This window comes from Dipodomys ordii, unplaced genomic scaffold, assembly GCF_000151885.1.
Source record: "Dipodomys ordii isolate 6190 unplaced genomic scaffold, Dord_2.0 Scaffold12, whole genome shotgun sequence".
Lineage (NCBI taxonomy): Eukaryota > Metazoa > Chordata > Mammalia > Rodentia > Heteromyidae > Dipodomys > Dipodomys ordii.
Window position 1 is genome coordinate 20,342,428 of NW_012267228.1, and position 18,619 is coordinate 20,361,046.

The following is an 18,619-nucleotide window of genomic DNA, read 5'->3' on the forward strand; positions in this document are numbered from 1 at the left end:
TGATGCTCTGCCGTATCTATTAAATGCTGGGAAATCTATGGTGTAAGTTAGCAATTCCTAATTCAATTCCCAATCTCATAAATATAACCAGTCCTATCTTATAACACTGCTCCCCCATAGCCACTTTCTTGTAACATCATGCGATTCTCAAATTAGTTGGGGACAAATGCCATTCATTACCTTATGTCAAAGAAACCAGTCCCTACAACCTGAATTCCTGACTGCAGTCTCCTTAGTAGGGTTCTAGGATGAACAATGTCATAGTTCTAAGGCTGGGGGCGCTGGGAGAAGGGAAACATTGACAGATACTTCCCAGGATCCAGATACTTTGAAGAAGGATATCCAACCACATTTAGTGGCTGGGTAAGCACTTTTACCCAAAGTGGGTACTGGGGAAATGGGCAGCCCAGAGTTCTGAAATCAGGCCAGAAATCAGGAACAACCTGTCCCTGTGTGACAAGCACAATGTTTCCAGAAGCTTCCCAATTTTGCCTCGTGAGAAGGGCCAACATTGCTGTTGATAAGAGAACCCCTGTGTAAGTGGAAAACTGGTGGGGTTTTAGAAGCACACATTAAAACATTCACTTAAAGTCAGGCGCCACTGGCTCATGCTTGTAATCCTAGCTACTCAGGAGGCTGAGAACTGAGGATGGAGGTTCAAAGCCAGTCTGGGCAACAAAGTCCATGAGACTCTTATCTCCAGTTAACCACCAAAAAGCCAGTTGTGGCTCAAGTACCAGGGAGGTAGCCTTGAGTTTAAAAGCACGGGGATGGAGCCCAGGCCCCGAGCTCAATCCCTAGGAATAATACAACAGAAGTTCACTTAATAATTAATATTTCACCTGCAACCATCTGGGTTACTCACTGTAGGATTAGTACCATAGCACAAAGGGAGTTCAAGGCTGGGGATGGGCCCTTCCCAGGTATCATGGAGTCAAGAGATCATCCTGGGCCCTGCTTTCCTCCTCACCGGATGGCAACCATACCATCATGGCCCTCAAGGGGGTGCTGTAGGGCAAGTGGCTTACACTTCTCTGTCTGCCTGGAACACACGTGAACCAAGAATGTCGTCGTTATTTCAACAGTTAAATCTTTTAAAGTTGGGTTCCATAGAGCTTGAGGATTCCAAAGAGGTGCCTTTGGCTTGCCACAAGAGGAGTAGGGGTGGCTCTGTTCTAGCTCAAAGCAGACAAACAACCCTAGTCAGTCCACTTGTAGCTTGTGGGCCACCCGACGGCAGGCTATGGTGAGATCTGGCTGTAGGCTGTCAGCTGCTAGGGACTGAACTGGGCTGGCCCAGGGCTGAGCCTGCAGTGAGTGAGCCCGTGAAGGTTCACACCCTGGAATTCTGCGCAAGTTTCCATTTGAAAAAAAAAAGAAAACAAAACCAGACAATGCCAGAACTCGAGGCTGTGTTTGTAGACTGTGCACTCTGAAATGTTTTGGCCAGGGACATACTGAAACCCTCCTTCTTCCCCTACCCCCCAAGAACATATTACTGTAGCAACTGGCTTAGCATCTGCCTTCTCCTTCAGCTGAGGCTCTGGAGGAAGGACCACATGCCAGGTTACCATATAGCTCACATCCAGCTGATGGCTGGGTGCTGAAGAGATGCTCAAAGAGGCTTTGGCTGGAGGAAGTGTCCAGTCCCAGAACAGGCTCCCAGGCAGTGGTCAATGTAGCAATCACCACTCCCAGAGAGGCTCAACACTGCCAGTCTCTCCCTGCTCCTCTTGAGAAAGGACACATGCTCTCCAGCTTTCTCTAGTCCTCACTACCACCCCCTAGTGTTCAATGCCTGGTCCTTTTCCTTCACCGACATGAACTATGTGATTTCTGTGTGTGAGCTTGCCATGTCTCTGATGGGAAAGTTCTCTTCTTCTTTCCCAGGAGATATTAAAATCACTCCTTAAAACAATGCTATCAAATAGCAAAGGAAGAGCAAGCTCAGGACATAGAAGGTGGTAAGACAAGCCTCTTAGAGATACTGCTCAAAACTTAACATGCTTTGTCACTTTAAACATTAGCATTTTTAGCTGGGTGCCGGTGGCTCTCACCTGTCATCCTAGCTACTCAGGAGGCTGAGATCTGAGAATCTCGGTTCAAAGCCAGCTGGGGCAGGAAAGTCCATGAGACTCTTATCTCCAATAAACCACTAGAAAACTGGAAGTGGCGCTGTGGCTCGCCTTGAGGGGAAGAGCGCAGGGACAGTGCCCAGGCCCAGAGTTCAAGCCCCATGACCACCCCCACCCCCCCAAGATGATTGCTTTTTAAAAAATTTTCTTCAGATAATTCTTTTTCACTGAATTTGAAAAAAAATACATGTGGAACAGATACAAGCAAATATTGATCCAAAGACTTTTCAGTGATAGACCTTCTGAAACAAATCAGACCCGCCTTTGTAAGCAAAGTTCCCTACTTCACCTGTCTATCCTCTGGGTTAGGTGTGATCCGTGGTTGCTTTGTAAGGCTGAAGGGAGCAAGTGCGAATGAGAACTGTGGTGGCCACAGCTGAAAATATGTACAATGAAGCTTTGAGGGGGAGGGAAACAATCCCATAATCTCTTTCAAATGAAGACTTCCTCTGCTGGGAGCTGGTGGCTCACGCCTGTGATCCTAGCTACTCAGGAGGCTGAGAGCTGAGGATCATGGTTTGAAGCCAGCCTGGGAAAAAAAGTCCATGAGATTCTATCTCCAACTGACCACCAAAAAGCCAGAAGTGGAGCTGTAGCTCAAGTGGTAGAACACCAATCTTGAGTGGAAAAACCAAGTGAGAGCAAGTAGCCTTGAGATGAAGCCCCGTTACCAACACACACACACACACACACACTTGAGATCAAGCCCCATTACCAACACACACACACACACACACACACACACACACACCCCAGAATAAATAAGCAAAAAAATGCACATTGCCTGCAATTCCAAGGAAGCTCTTCTTTGGCTTTGGGAAAATGTAGACTTGGCCATTTGGCTAAAGGTGGCAGAGAAGCTACTCAGGAGGCTGAGATCTGAAGATCGCAGTTCAAAACAAGCCCAGGCTAAAAATTCCGAGAGACTCCTATCTCCATGTAATCACTCCAAGAGTCTGGAAGTTGAGTTGTGTGTGACTCATGTGATAGAGCGCTAGCCTTGAGCAAAAGAAACTTAGAGAAAGACCTCGAGTTCAAGCCCCAAGGCTGGAGAGGCTTGGATTGATGGGGGTCCCACGGGCGATCATTAATGCAGCCATCAGGAGACTCAAGTTAGCCTGCTTTCTAACATCCTTGGATGAATGCTAGAAAGACCTTTTTTTGGGGGGAGGGGGAGGTCTCCTCAGATGTGCCACTGTGAACTCTGTGTCACCTGAGTTTTGCTTCCACCAGCCCTTCTTGTCACAAGAAGGGTAACTCCATTCATTGACATCACTTCCTGCACTAAGGGACTATGGTCCGCTCCACTCCACAGTGATGGAGGGACTGAGCTGAGCAAACTAATCTGATTCCAAAAGCTACTTCTGGAAGGCTGTGGGTGTGCTCTGATGTCCAAAGGAGGCTTTTCTTTTTACTCTTTTCTTTTTTTTTGTCGGTCACCGGCCTTGAACCCTGGGCATGGGCACTGTCCCTCAGCTCTTTAGCTCAAGGCTAGCGCTCTACCACTTGAGCCACAGAGCCACTTCCAATTTTCTGGTGGTTAATTGGAGATAAGGGTCTCAAGGACTTTCCTGCCGGGCTGGCTTTGAACCCAGATCCTCAGATCTCAGCCTCCTGAGTAGCTAGGATTACAGGCATGAGCCACTGGTGCCTGGCTTAAAGGAGTTTTTCTTCTCCCCTTTTCCCAGAATCCAGAATCTATCTGACTCCACTGGCAGAAACCCATTTCTACCACCTGCCAGGGTCTGGAATCCGGTCCTTCTTCAAGCCTTTTAAACACTGGGCCCTGTTCTCTTTCTACCTGGATTTTCAGAGTCTGGGCAAATAAGATTTGGCACATGGTGAGAATACAGCTCTGGCCACAGTTCCTGGTACAGAGGAAGAACCACACAAACTTGAAAATCAAGTCTAAGTCCATCATTTCTCTTTGGAGACCATCACACACAATGACTACATGGGCACTGTCTCCAAACAGGCCTTCCTGCCTCCATTCCTGTCTCTCCTGTATAATCTGCACACAGAGGCCAATGACCTCCCCCTGAGCTGAATTCTGACATTGGTTTTTCATCTCAAGAAGAATCAACCTCATCCAAGCTGGGCATTGGTGGTTCACACGTGTAATCCTCAAGAGGCTGAAATCTGAGGATTGTGGTTTGAAGCCAACCTGGGCAGACAACTCCAAGAGATTGGAATCCCCAGTTGCCCTGAATTCATGCCTAGTACTGCCACAACACAAAACCTCATGCTTCTCTGAGTGTCACTCATTTGACCCCATTCTTTCCTCCCCGGCCCCTCTCTTCAAGGCTTTCTTATGCCTTCAAATACATTCCTGCACCTGGCATCTTTAGATCTGCGGCTCCTGCAGCCTGCTATGTTCTTCCATTGGTCTCACACTACACTGTCCCCTCCCTGACTCTCGCAACTAACTTAGTCATACATTTGTTTCTGGAATCTTCTCAAGCTCCTCCACTTCCATAGCAGGAGAACGGAAGTCTGTCTTCATCTATGTCCTCTCCCCAGTATCCAGTCCTGTGCTGACTTGTGCCAGTCTAGTGTCTGCTTCTGAGTCCTGAGATTGCTTCACATGTTAAGAAATTCACCTTTTCCACAGCTATTCCCTGGAGACAGAACGTTCTATTCCGACTGGAATATTTTTGGGGGATTCCATATTCCTTTCACCCAGTTTCACAGAAGGCTCCTGGGCATCTTTCCCCAAAACTGTAACAAACTGAGCAATAGCCACAGGAGACCCTCCTTCGAGAAATTAGTTCATACCAGCTTTACGACGCAAAGTCAATTCAACACATGAAAATTTATTCTAAGTTGTATCTTAACATACGAGATCTCAGCTTTAGATGAATTTTAATGTTTACAAGTGCAAAAGCAAATAAATATTTACCAGCTGCCTTTTTTTTAAAAAGAAAAAAAAAAGAAAAAAAATCTTCCACAACAGCTTAGATGCAAAAAAAAAAAAATTGTTGCTAAACATCTTGTAGTCTGGCAAAATGAAGAATTCCTTATTAAGAAAACCCTTGACAACAATAACAACCCTACAGTGCTTCAGAGCTTCCCAATAGAGGAGATCAGGGCAGCTCAGTAAGGTCAGAGTGTGCTACTGGTATGGGGTAAGGAAGATTTCAGAAAGAGAGACCATACCAGCCCCGCCCTGCTTTTGTCAATTAGCCAATGGAAGCTCTGGGAGACAGGGCCACATTCCTTAGGGCTATACCTGTCCATTCATTCCTCCAGAATGGCTCTCTTGAATGAAGTCCTGGCCTCCCCATTATTGTCTTGGACATCATCCTCTCATTCTGCGTATCATCGTTTCATAATTAAAGAAAACTTTTTAGAGTGAAGGCGGCTCAATGCGGTAGGGCACATCTGTAATCCCCACAACTCAAGAGGTGGAGATTGGGAGCATGGGGTTCAAGTCTCACTAGGGGAAAAAAAGTTATGGAGACCAGTCTAAACCAACAAGTTTGTGCATGGTCCATGTCTGTCGTCACAACGATCCTGGGGGTATAGTTAGGAGGAGTGTGGTCCGAGGCCAGCCCTAGGGCAAAATAGATCTTCTTCTAAAACTAGCTGAAGTGAAAAGGGCTGGAGGCCCAGTTCAGGTGGTAGGTAGGTGCCTAGTAAGGATGGGGCTCTGAATTCAAACCAGTGCTTCCAACCAACAGTATCCTTCCCCCCCTCCCCCCGGCCAAATCCCAGAAGCTTATGTTAGCTTTCTAGTTTACCAGTATTAAAGTAGCTTGCTCTCAATGCCCCACCTACCTAACTCCCTGGTAGGGCCTTGGGACAGCTGTGGCCAGTCATCTGTGTCTTCCCCTTTACCGAAAGAGGCAGTACCAGGCTGCCAGGTAGAACAGCCAGCCCAAGGCCTAGAACAAAAACCAAGCCACTGGGTGGACACTGATGGCTCCCTCCTATAATCCTTGCTACTCAGGAGGCTGAGATCTGAGGATCACAATTTGAAGCCAGCCAGGAAAGAAAAGTCCCTCAGACTCGTTATCTCCAAGGAAGCAGCAAAGAGCTAGAAGTGGAGCTATGGCTCAAGTGGCAGAGTGCCAGCCTTGAGCAAAAATACTAAAGGACCAGCCCCAGGATCAGCATGCACAAAAACAACCACCAATCCACGCTAAACCAGGTGTGTGCAATAAATGACAAAAGCATCTTCAGGAGTAAACCACTCAGGACGGATGCCCTCCGGACTCATTTTTATTATTGCTAGGTGGAGACTTTGGAATTATTCTGATCTTAGGGCAGGAGATTAGCCAGTAGGTCTCTAAGATAACATTGGGAGACGTGTGGTCTGTCGGTTCTTGTTAGGATAAAAATCTGGAGACACTGCAGTATAGACAGACACATCCACCAGCCCTGGTTACATCCAGGATATACAATCCAAGAATGATCGACCCACCTGCCCCCAACAGAGGCCTGACAAGGTACCCCTCACATAGCAAGCCAGGACTCACCTGGATTGACAGTGATAAACTTGCTATCCTCAGAGAATCTGTCCCCTCGGGACGGGGGTCTTCTAGATGGCAGGTTGGGGTCACTCCTGGGGTCACTCCCTGTAGACTCTTCCTCTGTAGCTGTGGGAGGCACGTGGGTGGAAGGGACCTCATCCGAGTCCAGGCCTGGGGTGGTGTTCCTCGCTTCTCCGGGCTGCAGGGTGGGGGTGGCTGGGTGCTCCCGCCTGCGCCCCGGTATAGTCTGATGACCGTCCTCCTGGGCAGTCCTGTTGGGGGCGGAGGGGGCCGGGGTGTGCGCTGTCTGGTTGGGCTGCCCGGCAGCGTGGCTCACCCTGCCGCTCTTCTCCTTCTTCTCGGAGTCCTTCTCCCCCTCCTCCTCGTGCTCCCGCTCCCCGTCCTCACTCTCGCTCTTCTCGTCCTTCTCTCCTTCCTCCGTGCCCTCGCTGTCCTTGGCGGGGGCTGAATCTCCATCGGGACCCGATGAGGCCAAGGCCTCGGTGGTGGCCAGGACCGGCCTCCCCGCCTGCTTGGTGGCCGCGGGGGCCGTGGGGAGACGCGTAGGCCACACAGTACTGGGGAAGGAGGAGATGCCGCCCCCACCGAACCCCAGGCCGGCCAGGAGGGTGCTGGTGACCACCGAGGCCACGGTGGCTTGGCTGCCGCTGGAGGAGGGGCCCATGCCTGTTGCCATGGAAACGAAGGAGAAGGGGATGCCCGAGGATGTCCAAGTAGATGACCCGGAGCTGATGGGGGCCATGTCGGCCGAAGAGGCAGGAGAGGCCGTGGGCTATAAGGTGAGCAGAGGGAGGAGAAGAGGCAGAAGGAGACAGCACACGGTGATCAGTAATTTCCTAAGATGTCCTGCTTTGGAAAACCTCAGACTTGTCCTCCTCCATCCTGTGAGGGTGCTGAACAGAGGCTGGGAAGCTGACCATGGCTGGTCCACGATGAGCAACTCTCCTGCTAATGGTTCTTTTGGAATTCCTCTAGATGTGTACTAAGAATTGTACCAGGGCCTCGAACACTAGCCTTTCACGGATACTGCTTGGGATGATCCAAGTGGCAAAAAGTAAGTAGCATTACATTTGGCTCAAAGTACTAAATCAGCAACATCAGCTAGCCTACTATTCTTGGGGGGTAATAATGAGAAGCCAGGGACCCCAACTTTTATGGCAACCAAAAGAACTGCTGGTGAGTAACTAGCTCTGAAGTCTGGGATCTGATTCAACTCTTACCACCTGTATCGAGATGGACAGTGGCCAGCCCAGCTCTGCAGCGGCCAAGTGAGAAGCAGGAGCCGCACTATGCACAAGCTCTGGTAACTAGCTTCCATCCGGGAACTTTTCTCCAGCCACTGTGTCTTTCAGAGTCTCAAGTTTATCCAGAGCAAAGCCTGTGCCATTGCAGATGATTAACAATACTCACAGCAGTTCTGCCTAACACAAGTGTGCTGGAACTTTCCCTGCTATCCTGGAGGCAGGCATGATCATCACCATTTTACAGGAGAGGAAACTAAGGCTCAGCAGTGGTAGGGGTTAGGAAGGTGTAGAGGCAGAGCTGCTTGCGGCCTCCTTCCGCCCACCATTTCAAACCAGGGCCCAACAAGTTTCCTGGGTCAGTCTTAAGAAATGTTGTTCTTTGGGCTGGGAAGTTGGCTCAGTGGTAGAGCGCTTGCCTTGCATGCCTGAGGCCCTGGGTTCCATTCCGTAGTACCACATAAGCAAAAAGAAAAAAGCAGGAAGTGGCGCTGTGGCTCAAGTGGTAGCACGCTAGCCTTGAGCTGAAGAGCTGAGGGACAGCGCCCAGGCCCAGAGTTCAGGCCCCACGACTGGACCCCCCCCCCCAAAAAAAAGAAATGTTGTTGTTTATTTTGATTTTTTCTGTGTCCTACTGGGGCTGGAACTCAGGGCCTTTGCACTGTTCTTTAGCTTTTCCATTCAAGGCTGGAACTCTATACCACTTGAGCCACAGCTCCACTTCTGGCTTTTTTCCTGGTCAACTAGAGGTAAGAATCTCTTGAATTTGTTTTCGTGGGCTGGCTGACCCTCAGATCTCAATTTCCTGAGTAGCTAGGATTACAGGTGTGAGCCACTGGGACCCAGGAACAAGTGTTATTCTGACAAGTTCTTATAGACTAGTCTATAGATCTAAGATTCCATCCATCTTTTATACATTTAAAACAATCACCTGAATAATTTAGGGATTGCAACTTCATCACCAAATTTTACACGGAAGGCTTTGTAGCTTAAAGATGTTCGTGTAGGCAAAGTTGAATTCTGAAACCGGTTAGTGAAAATCAAATGCCCAATATAATTAAGTTACATGGTATAAACAAGTCAGACAGCCTAGGCTTGAACTTGCAATCAAGCCAATACTGGACACTTTGGTTTTCTCATGTGGCCAATGGGAATAACAGTACCACCAATTCTGTGGGTTATTTTAAGAAAGAAATGAAATAGTCTGTCTAAAGACTTCAAAGTGCTTAGTGAGTTTTAGGCTACTGTTATTACCATCTATACTGGGATTAATATTATGATCAGTACCTGCACTAGGACAGAGAAAACTGACATTTGAGTCCAGGATCCAGAAATTGGAAAATCCTGGAACTTTTGGGTAGGTGAAAATCTGGATTTTGGCTTATGCCAAAAGGAAGGTTTGGATTACTTTTGTGTTCCTGTACTCTTTGATCCCAGAGTTCATAAATAAGTAAGAATTCAGGAGATTTTAATTTTCACATAATACAATGTAGGCCTTTAATACTGTTGCAGAGCTTGCTTCACTAATGAATTATAGAGTGAATAATGTTTTCTCCATTTTAATCTCCACATTGAGCAGTTCAACAACATTTTACTGCCACCTCATGGTAAGAATGTGAACTACATGCAAATGAACAACCAACTAGGACAAAGTTACCACATCCTTTTACTTACCACTCCTGTTTTCACAATCCTGGTCCCTTGGAATATCCGGGTGGTATTAGCTGAGAAATAAAGAAGATATAATGTGAACAGAATATCATTTTTTGGTTCCCTCAAAACCCCCTACTGACACAAATCTAAACTACAGACAATTTTCATGTAACAGAATATTAGTCTTTTATTATTTTTCCTTCAACCATGTCAGAGTATAAAATCCTTAGCCTACTAAGCTTAGCTATTCAGAAGGCTGAGATCTGAAGATTGCAGTTCAAAGCCAGCGAGGGCAGGAAAGTCTGTGAAACTCTTATCTCCAATTAACCACTAGAAAACCAGAAGTGGTGCTGTAGCTCAAGTGGTAGAGCGCTCGCCATGAGCTGAAGAGCTCAGGGATAGCGCCCAGAGTTCAAGTCCCATGACCAACAAAAATAAAAATAAAGATCCTTAGCCTGTGAGTCATGCTAAAACATGAGAGCAAGACACAGCGGATATATAAATCTGTACTTTGCTGTCTCCTGTCTTAAGGTACTAATTTAAAAGACTTTCAAGTTTTAGTTTTCTCTTTCATTGAGATACATTATATATAATGTTATATATAATGCACAGGATTTAAGTGTGCAGTTTATTTTTAAGGTTTCATGAATAATTTCTTCCATTTGATGTTTTGTTTTTATTTTTTAAAGTATAAACCTTTTCATTCCCTCAGTCACAATTTTACAGTACAGTGTTATGGCATTCAGCAGCAATAGTGTTTGATCCTTATTCTTTTTTGTCACATTAAAGAGAAAAGCAATTGGACCATTTTAAATGTCACTGCTAAACAACAACTTTAAAAGGCCCTTTCATAAAGTGATCAAGCCACTTGGAGAGGGTTGTTGCTGACACGTCCAGTAATGACTACTGTTACAATCTTCAGTTTAAATTCAGTAACTTCAAGGTCCACAAATCTAGTTTGCTTTGAAAACAAAAGCTATTTTGAAACCCCATGAGTATAAAACCTGACAGTTTAATTATTTTTTACATGTGTAAATGCCTACATAACTGCCACCCACTTTAAGATATAGACACGATGTCTATACACATTGATAGAGAGAGAGGCCGTGGGACCTCTGTCAGGGTTTTGTCTGTTTTGAGCTTTATTTGATGGAAATTGTATCAACCCATTGTTCCTTCTGCATTATCTTTTTATGAATCATCACTTCAATTAATCTTTTGGCAAGTCTAGTACACATCTTCAGCTTATTACACCCTGTAGCAGCTTACTACATCAGCATGGGGTTTGTTTGTTTGTTTTTCTTTATATCAGCCTCAGACAACATCTACCAAGGTAGTGATCACAGGACTCGCAGGACCCCTCACCTCGAGAGTGGTTAACTTACCATCAGAGGGTCTAAGGGAATGCAGAGACAAGGCACCTGATTCTAGCTAAGCACTCCTTCCAGGATGAACACAGGCATCAACTTCAACTCCCTCTGCAGATCTGATGTCTATTTTGGCTCAACGCTGACTTGGACATCCCAGCGGCCAATGGACAAATCTTTTGTCATTGGATGCTTTGATGCAGTTAGTACATAGACTATCTTCCTAGTTTGTCTAAAATGTTTTAACAGCAGTGTTGGACTATAAATTGAATCTGAAATGATCTCCTAAGCAATCTGCTTGTTTATTCAAAGCCTTTGGGAGGAACTATCTGTGGGCTTTGTTAGGCTACCCAATGGGTCGTAGGCTCAAAGAAAATGGTAGAAAAACCTCCACTTTTTGGGGGTGGGGGTTGGTTATGGGGCTTGATCTCTGGGCTTGGGCACTGTCCCTCATCTCTTCAACTCAAGGCTAGTGCTCTACCGCTTGAACCACAGTGCCACTTCAGGTTTTCTAGTGGTTTATTGGAGATAAGAGGCTCACGGACTTTCCTGCCTGGGCTGGCTTTGAACCGTGATTTTCAGATCTCAGCCTCCTGAGTAGCTAGGATTACAGGCGTGAGCCACTGGCGCCTGGCTGAAACCCTCCACTTCCTAGAATAACCAAGAAGAGCAAAACATTTTGTTGGAAGAGCTGCCAGTCTCTTTATCATTTCCTCAAAAACTGAGAGTACTGAGTAATACTTAACTCTCTGCTGTGTAGAAATGATTGCATCCTAGAATAAGTAAACTGAACACTGCTAGGTACCAGTGGGTCAGGCCTATAATCTTGGCTACTTGGGAGACTAAGATCTGAGGATCCCAATTTGAAGCTAGCCTGGGGAAAAATAAATAAATCCAAGACACTCTTATGATTAACAAGCAAAAAAATCTAGAAATGGAGGTATGGATCAAATGGTAAAGCACCTTGAGTACAAAAAGGTATGCAAGAATAAAGCAGGCCCTGAGTTCAATCCCTAGTACTGGTATGTGAGTGCAGAATACACACAAAACAGAACCGAACCAAACCCCTGAACTCTATTTACTTAATAGCTAAGAGCTTTTTCTCCAACTATTGTGCCTTAAACTACAGTCCTATTTGTGAAATAACACCTATAGTATAAGCTTCCATCTGTGAGGTTCAAGACGATTTCTTTGCAACCATCACATTACAATTATTGCTCACTATGACTACAATTAAAAGCACAGTGAGGTAAATAAGATTTCTCACTATCTTATATACAATATAAATATTGCTGTATTTCCTACAATAAAGAAAATATGCCATGTGGCTTTCTCTTGCACCCAAATTGAACGTAAATCTATTATTAAAAAACCTCAGCTAGGTGCCGGTGGCTCACACCTGTAATCCTAGCTACTCAAGAGGCTGAGATCTGAGGATCACAGTTCAAGGCCAGCCTGGGCAGGCATGTCCATGAGACTCCTATCTCCAATTATCTATCAGAAAACCAGAAGTGGTGCTGTGGCACAAGTGATAGAGAGCTCGCCTTGACCTGAAGAACTAGAGACTGCACCTGGGCTCAGCTTCAAAACCCACAACCAACCACCACCACCACCACCACCAACAAAACTTATTATTGTGAACAAAGCTGCTGTGCAGCTTGAAGTTCTAACAGTTGGTAAATCTGGGGCCCGGTGTTGGTGGTTCATGTTTGCAATTCTAGCTACTTAGGAGGCTGAGACCTGAGGATCATGGTTCAAAGTTAACCTGGGCAGGAAAGTCCATGAGAGTCTTATCTCCAATTAAAACTGGAGATGGTGCTGTGGCTAAAAATGGTAGAGCTCTAGCCTTGAGCACAAAAACTCAGGGGCAGTGCCTACGCTTGGAGGTCAAGCTCCATGACCAAAAAAAAAAAAAAAAAAAATCAACATTGGCTTGTCTGGCTCATAAGCACCGATCTGGTTCAGTAGGAAAGGGCCAATCGCTGGCTTCAGGTGTGTACAGTACTTGGGTAGATACAGGGAAATGGGAGTCCAGTGTGGGGCTGGGTGGAGAAAGGCTCCTGCCCCTGGTTCAACACTGATGCACACCAGGATACAAAATGAGCCAATGTGTGTGTCCACCTTGGACCAAAGAAACAGGCAGAGACCTGGAGACACTGGCCATATCCAACAAGTCTCCATGACCAAACATTTAAAGCATTCCCTGCTATAAATTTATAGCTGACAGGGCCTTTTGAAATTGCATTATATTATAAACATTGAATTTTTCAAAGTCTATGCAGAAGCCAGGCAGCTCAGGGGCTATTAATCAGGAGAGGCAGTTCTGCAGATCCCAGACTCTTGGTCAGCGCTCAGAGGAGGTCTAATCATGATTTATGACTCCAAAGTGCCCAGGCCCGGCCTCAGTAAGCTCCCAGTCTGGCCATCTCTTCTCTTTCTCCTTGGCAGTCTCACAGCTGACCTTGGCCTGTGGTCCTAACTCAATATACCTTCAAGATTATGGATAGTCATAGGGAACAAGTTTTGATTATGGGAAAAAAAAAACACCACTAATCAATTCGTTGCTTAAAAAAAAAAAGGATGTGATCAATAGTAAAGAATACTTAAATGAGATACCTAAAAATTTCCAACTAGAAAAGAAGACTTTTGGAAGAAATCTAGGCTAGAGGCCTTCTTACCCAGGGTTTATCAATTTTATATCGGTCCTAGGACAATCTGAAGATGTCACAGCTGAAACCTGATGGTGACTCTCATGACTGTCAGATGGCTTAGGACTCTGGAGCCCTCCTGGACTTCAAAATTTTGAATCAGGGATGCTGAACTAAAGTTGAGGCAAGTAATCCGAATCCCCAAAAGCTCCTAACGTGAAACACTCTTTGGGCTCCACAAGTCGCAGATAAGGGAAACACAGGCGTGTCGACAGAGCCAGGAATTAGTACTGTGCCCATGTCTCCATCGCCCCGTGTTATTCCTCAGGGATCTGGTCTTGTTGGTGCTGTTGATACCACTTTTGGGGTTGGCCAACGACAGCTTCGAGAAGGGAAAAAGTGATCTCAGATGGCACAGCTGCCAAAAGGTAGCCAGGAGTGATTTCCCCAAGGCTCAGAGCCCAGCTCGAACCTGGCATCTTTCCGTCCATGAATGCACCTGCCAGTCACCAGGGTCATCTGGCCAGAGCTTAGAATCCTGGGCCCATACTGCAGGGGTTCTGAGAGGGTTCTCACAGACATTGCGGAGGCTGGAGTCTTGCCCGCTCCCCACTCCATCTCCTGCCCTCCTCACAGGATTTACAGGAGTGCTGCATTTATGTGCAACTTCCTGTCATCTTCTAGCAAAATAATCCACCAACTGCATCCCATCCATGACTCAAAACAGGAAAACGCCTTTGGCCTAGTAAGCGGGTGTCTCACCTTACAGCTGGGACAGCTGGGGCCCTGGGAAGACTCTAATCAGAGAAAGCCTCAGAGCGCTGAGAAAAGCCTTGTAATCTAGGCCAAGCTGGTGCTGGGGTCTAACGTAAAACCACTGTGGCCAAGAGGGGCAGGGCCAGAACTGGCTGCCTATTTCTAGAAAGAATACCGAAATTACTGAAAATTCTGATGTTTTATTCATGAAATCTTGCACTGATTTTGCGTTAAAAAGTATTCCATGACAATGTTATATCTCTTGATCGATTATTATTAGGATTTTCTGGGATACCTTTTAAACATTTTGTGCCAAGGTGAAGTCCCACTGGCTTCACCCTACATCTGACCCCCAGAATATTCTAGTAGTTCTTTGCTGGCAGGCTCATGCATCTTGATTCCAGGAATCTCAGGGGTCTGGCCCACAGCGGCCTGGCCGGCTGGTCAGATAGGTGAGCTGCCTCTATTTTGGGCTCCAGTTCTTGAGAGAACTGAATTGTGCTGAGCATTTGAAGAGAAATCCATGGATTTCCACATCAAATACTGAGAGGAAATGCAGTGACACGACTTACAGGTGATTTCATCATCTGACACCACCCTAGACCCCGGTCAGGTTAAGGAACTTGAACCTGATTCCCTATTGTTGGAAAAGAACAATAAAGCCAATAATAATTTAAAAAAATTAGCTGGGCACTCTGGCCTATGCAACCTCCAACTATAAATACAGATCGGTCTGGTTTCAACCCTTAACCTAATCAGTAAGTCATCTGTGTTTTCTTTGGTCCAAGCCCCAGAAGAGGAAAAAGACAAAAGCACGAGGATGGAGGTGGCTCAGAGTGGCCCAGGTAGGAGAAGCCGGCCTCACCTTGGAAGAGCATGGTCTGGCTGAAGTCACTGCGCATGTCATTTCGACACACAGCCTGGACTCGGAACAGGTAAAGGCTATCGGGTGAGACATGGCTGATGGTGGCTTTCTGTAGGGAAGAAAGAGAGGGCAGTGAGGTGGTTTTCATCGAGGTCAAGGCACACAGAGCAATCTAAAACAAACCTGGGTAGCTCAGGGAAGGCGGGAACCTTCTGTCTACCATAGGTCATTTACATAGTTGTGAAACCCATCGTGGGCCACACAAAATGATCCGTACAAGCAGACTGCATCGGGCAGCTGAGGGGAAGCACAGGCGTCTGTTCTGTCATGTACCAAATGATTTCTCTGTTCTTATACTGCCCACGGGCCAGAGGTTCTCTACCACTGAGGGCTTTCTTTGGAATACAGAGTGCTCATAAGGGACCTGGTCTGGGAAGAGAAAGAAGCACATTATTCTTCACTGTGTCTTAGAACCTGCTTCCAGCCCCCTTTAAAGCCTGTCTGTCATAATTGATAGCTGCTATACCTAATAAGCTGTATATACATATAGCTTATATCTATATACATATGTGACATGTTATATATACATATAACATATTTTATATATAACACATAACATAATACACTATAATGTATATTAATTATAATGTATTAATATGTTAGATGTCATGTTAGGCTATATATTATTGCATGTGTGTGTGTGTGTGTGCGTGTGTGTCTGTGTGTGCTACTACACAACACATTAGTGATAGTCCCAGGGCCAGGGCCCTGTCCCTAAGCTTTGTTTTTTATTTGTTCAACACTAATGTGCTACCAAGTGAACCACAACTCCATTTCTGATATTTTTCGAGGCTAACTGGAGATAAGAGTCTTACAGACTTTGCCAGCCCAGACCCAGTTTGAACCAGGATCTTCAGATCTTAGTCTCCGTAGTTGCAAGGATTATAGCTGTGAGCCATTGGCATCTGGATAAGCTACAAACATTTTCAGACAGGCCTGGGCACTGTCTCTCAGCTCTTCAGTTCAAGGCCAGCACTCTACCACTTAAGCCACAGTGCCACCTCTGGTTTTCTGGTGATTTATTGGAGATAAGAGTCTCATGGACTTTCCTGCATGGGCTGGCTTTGAACTGTGATCCTCAGATCTCAGCCTCCTGCGTAGCTAGGATCACAGGCATGAGCCACACTGATGCCTGGCTCAGACAGGATTTTTCTTTACTACGTAGCTGAGGCTCACCTCAGACTTGCAATCCTCTTGTCTTAGCTTCCTTAGCATGTCCAGCTAAGTATGGATTCTAGATAATACCTACAATTATCAGATAAATGATCTCTAGTGCCTCACAGACTTTAGGACATCAAAAAGAACTCAATTGTGTGTCTGTCTCTTTCCAGCTTGAAGGCCTGCCTTGTTGTATCCTGACTATGTATATCAGAGGACAGGCAGCAAGAACACTAGGCCAGAGGTCATGAAGATCTACCCTGCCACTGCTCTCAGGAGCCCTGTGGGCCTCACTCAGCTGCTCAATAGCTTCCAGCTTCAACTGTGTGATGGGGGTAGGACTAACCACCCCACAGGCTCTGGTGAGACCTGTGACCAGGCCAAGCAAACCTGGCTTATAAGTAGAACACAGTGAGCAGAAGAAGCAATGCTACAGGAAGATCAGCAAGCTACAGCCTGTGAGGCCAGATCTGGCTCACCATCTGCTTTATAAATAAAATATTATGGGCACACAGTCCCAGCCACTCATGGATATACCATGTAGGGTTCTTTTTACTCTACACTGGCAGAGTTGTATAGTTAAAACAGAGGCTGTGTTGCCTGTAAAACATAAACTAGTTATTATCTGGCCCTTTATAGAAAAATATTTGCTAACCTCTGATCAAACATCACCAGACAAATCCAGGTCACTCTTCTTCACTGTTTATTCCAATAGCTTTTAAAAGTAAGGGAATGTGACAGGCACTGGTAATGCCTGCCATCTTAGCTACTCAGGGGGCTGAGTTCTAAAGATCACAGTTCAAAGCCAGACTGCACAGGACAGTGAGAGATTCTTATTTCTAAGGAATCAGCAAAAAGTAAGAAGTGTAGGTGTGGCTCAAGTGGTAGAGTGCCAGCCTTTAGGTGAAAAATCCAACCAAGACAGTGAGTGCCTGAATTCAAGTCCCAGTTACCCCAAACCAAAATAAAAATAACATATACCTAAATGTAGCTAGTACTTGCTTCTCAAAGAAGACAACAAAACAGACCCTGATTTCTAGAGGGTCCCAGAAGTAAGAGGTCTTGTCATGGAATTGTGCACTCTGGGTCATATATAGAAAGAAAGCTGTACGGGCTGGGCAATGGTGGCTCACACCTATAATCCTAGCTACTCAGGAGGCTGAGATCTGAGGACAGTAGTTCAAAGCCAGCCCAGGCAGAAAAGTCCCTATGAGACTCTTAATTCCAATTAACCACTCAAATACTAGAAGTGGTGCTGTGGCTCAAGTGATAGAGTGCTAGCCTTGAGCACAAAGAGGCTCAGGGATGGTGCCCAGGCCCCAAGTTCAAACTGTACAGGAATACTAGGTTAGGCTCATGGCATTTTAACTATTGGTCTTGTTTAAAGGGAGCAGTTATATCTGTCTCACACGTGAGTGGCAAGGAAGTAGGTATCTGCATCCCTCCATCAGTACATAATAACCGAAGTTAGAGAAATGTGTTGTTACACTAAGTCAGCAGTCTTGACATGCTGAGGAATTAAGGATATTAATTTTGTGTGTCCTAAAAGAAGAAAAAAAACCACTCTAGAATTCCTTATGAAACAGAACTTGCTATCAAAGCACATTTTTCTGTGTATCTCTCGATCTTTCTCTAAAACTAATTTGTGCCTCATTTTCTAAACCTCTGACCCTCCCCCTCCTCTTATTCTATTCCAAGCAAAATCTTCCCTTTATCTGTACAGAGATTTATTAGAATTCACTTCCAGCCAGTTTCTACTCATCTCCGCGGGTTGAATTATTTTCCAATTAGAACAAGAAACCAAGTAGGTGCCCAGGTAAGTTTTCACTGATGAATGCGTGAGTTCAGCCAGGACCAACCCCCTTTCCTGACTTTCTATGGTGGCAAAAGCAAGGTTAGAATTCGGTATCACCTTGGGTGTCTCCCAGTGGATTACTCTCTGAGTTCACAAAGCCTGTCACTTCTCTAATGTGACCCAGATAACAATGTCTAGCAGGGAAATTGAAAATCTAAATGGAAACGAAGTCAAAGAATGTTCACCTGAAGGAATATGAAAAGCATTATTGTATCACTGATTGAATGGGCCCGGAAGGACTCTGTATTGGGAGAAGGGGAAAAAAATGGGAACAGCCATTAAGAATCCCCCTCAGTGTCACTTCAGTTTTCACCTACATAGACAATTATAGGTTTTCATTATTCTGAAGACTTCCTTTGATTAACAATAAGCACAGCTAGGCTTTCCG

The 18,619-nt window shown here is 45.7% G+C and overlaps 1 protein-coding gene across 3 annotated transcripts in view; it reads right to left on the reverse strand.

Moving 5' to 3' along the window:
- Ptprg (protein tyrosine phosphatase, receptor type, G) overlaps window positions 1-18,619 on the reverse strand; it is a 684,041-nt gene that overhangs the window by 81,742 nt on the left and 583,680 nt on the right. For all 3 annotated transcript variants that reach the window (XM_013010502.1, XM_013010503.1, XM_013010504.1), the window contains exons 10-12: window positions 15,159-15,267; window positions 9,544-9,593; window positions 6,614-7,400 (exon numbers count right to left, since the gene is read on the reverse strand). In XM_013010502.1, the coding sequence (XP_012865956.1) occupies window positions 6,614-7,400; window positions 9,544-9,593; window positions 15,159-15,267 (946 nt within the window). The remainder of the gene's footprint in view (window positions 1-6,613; window positions 7,401-9,543; window positions 9,594-15,158; window positions 15,268-18,619) is intronic.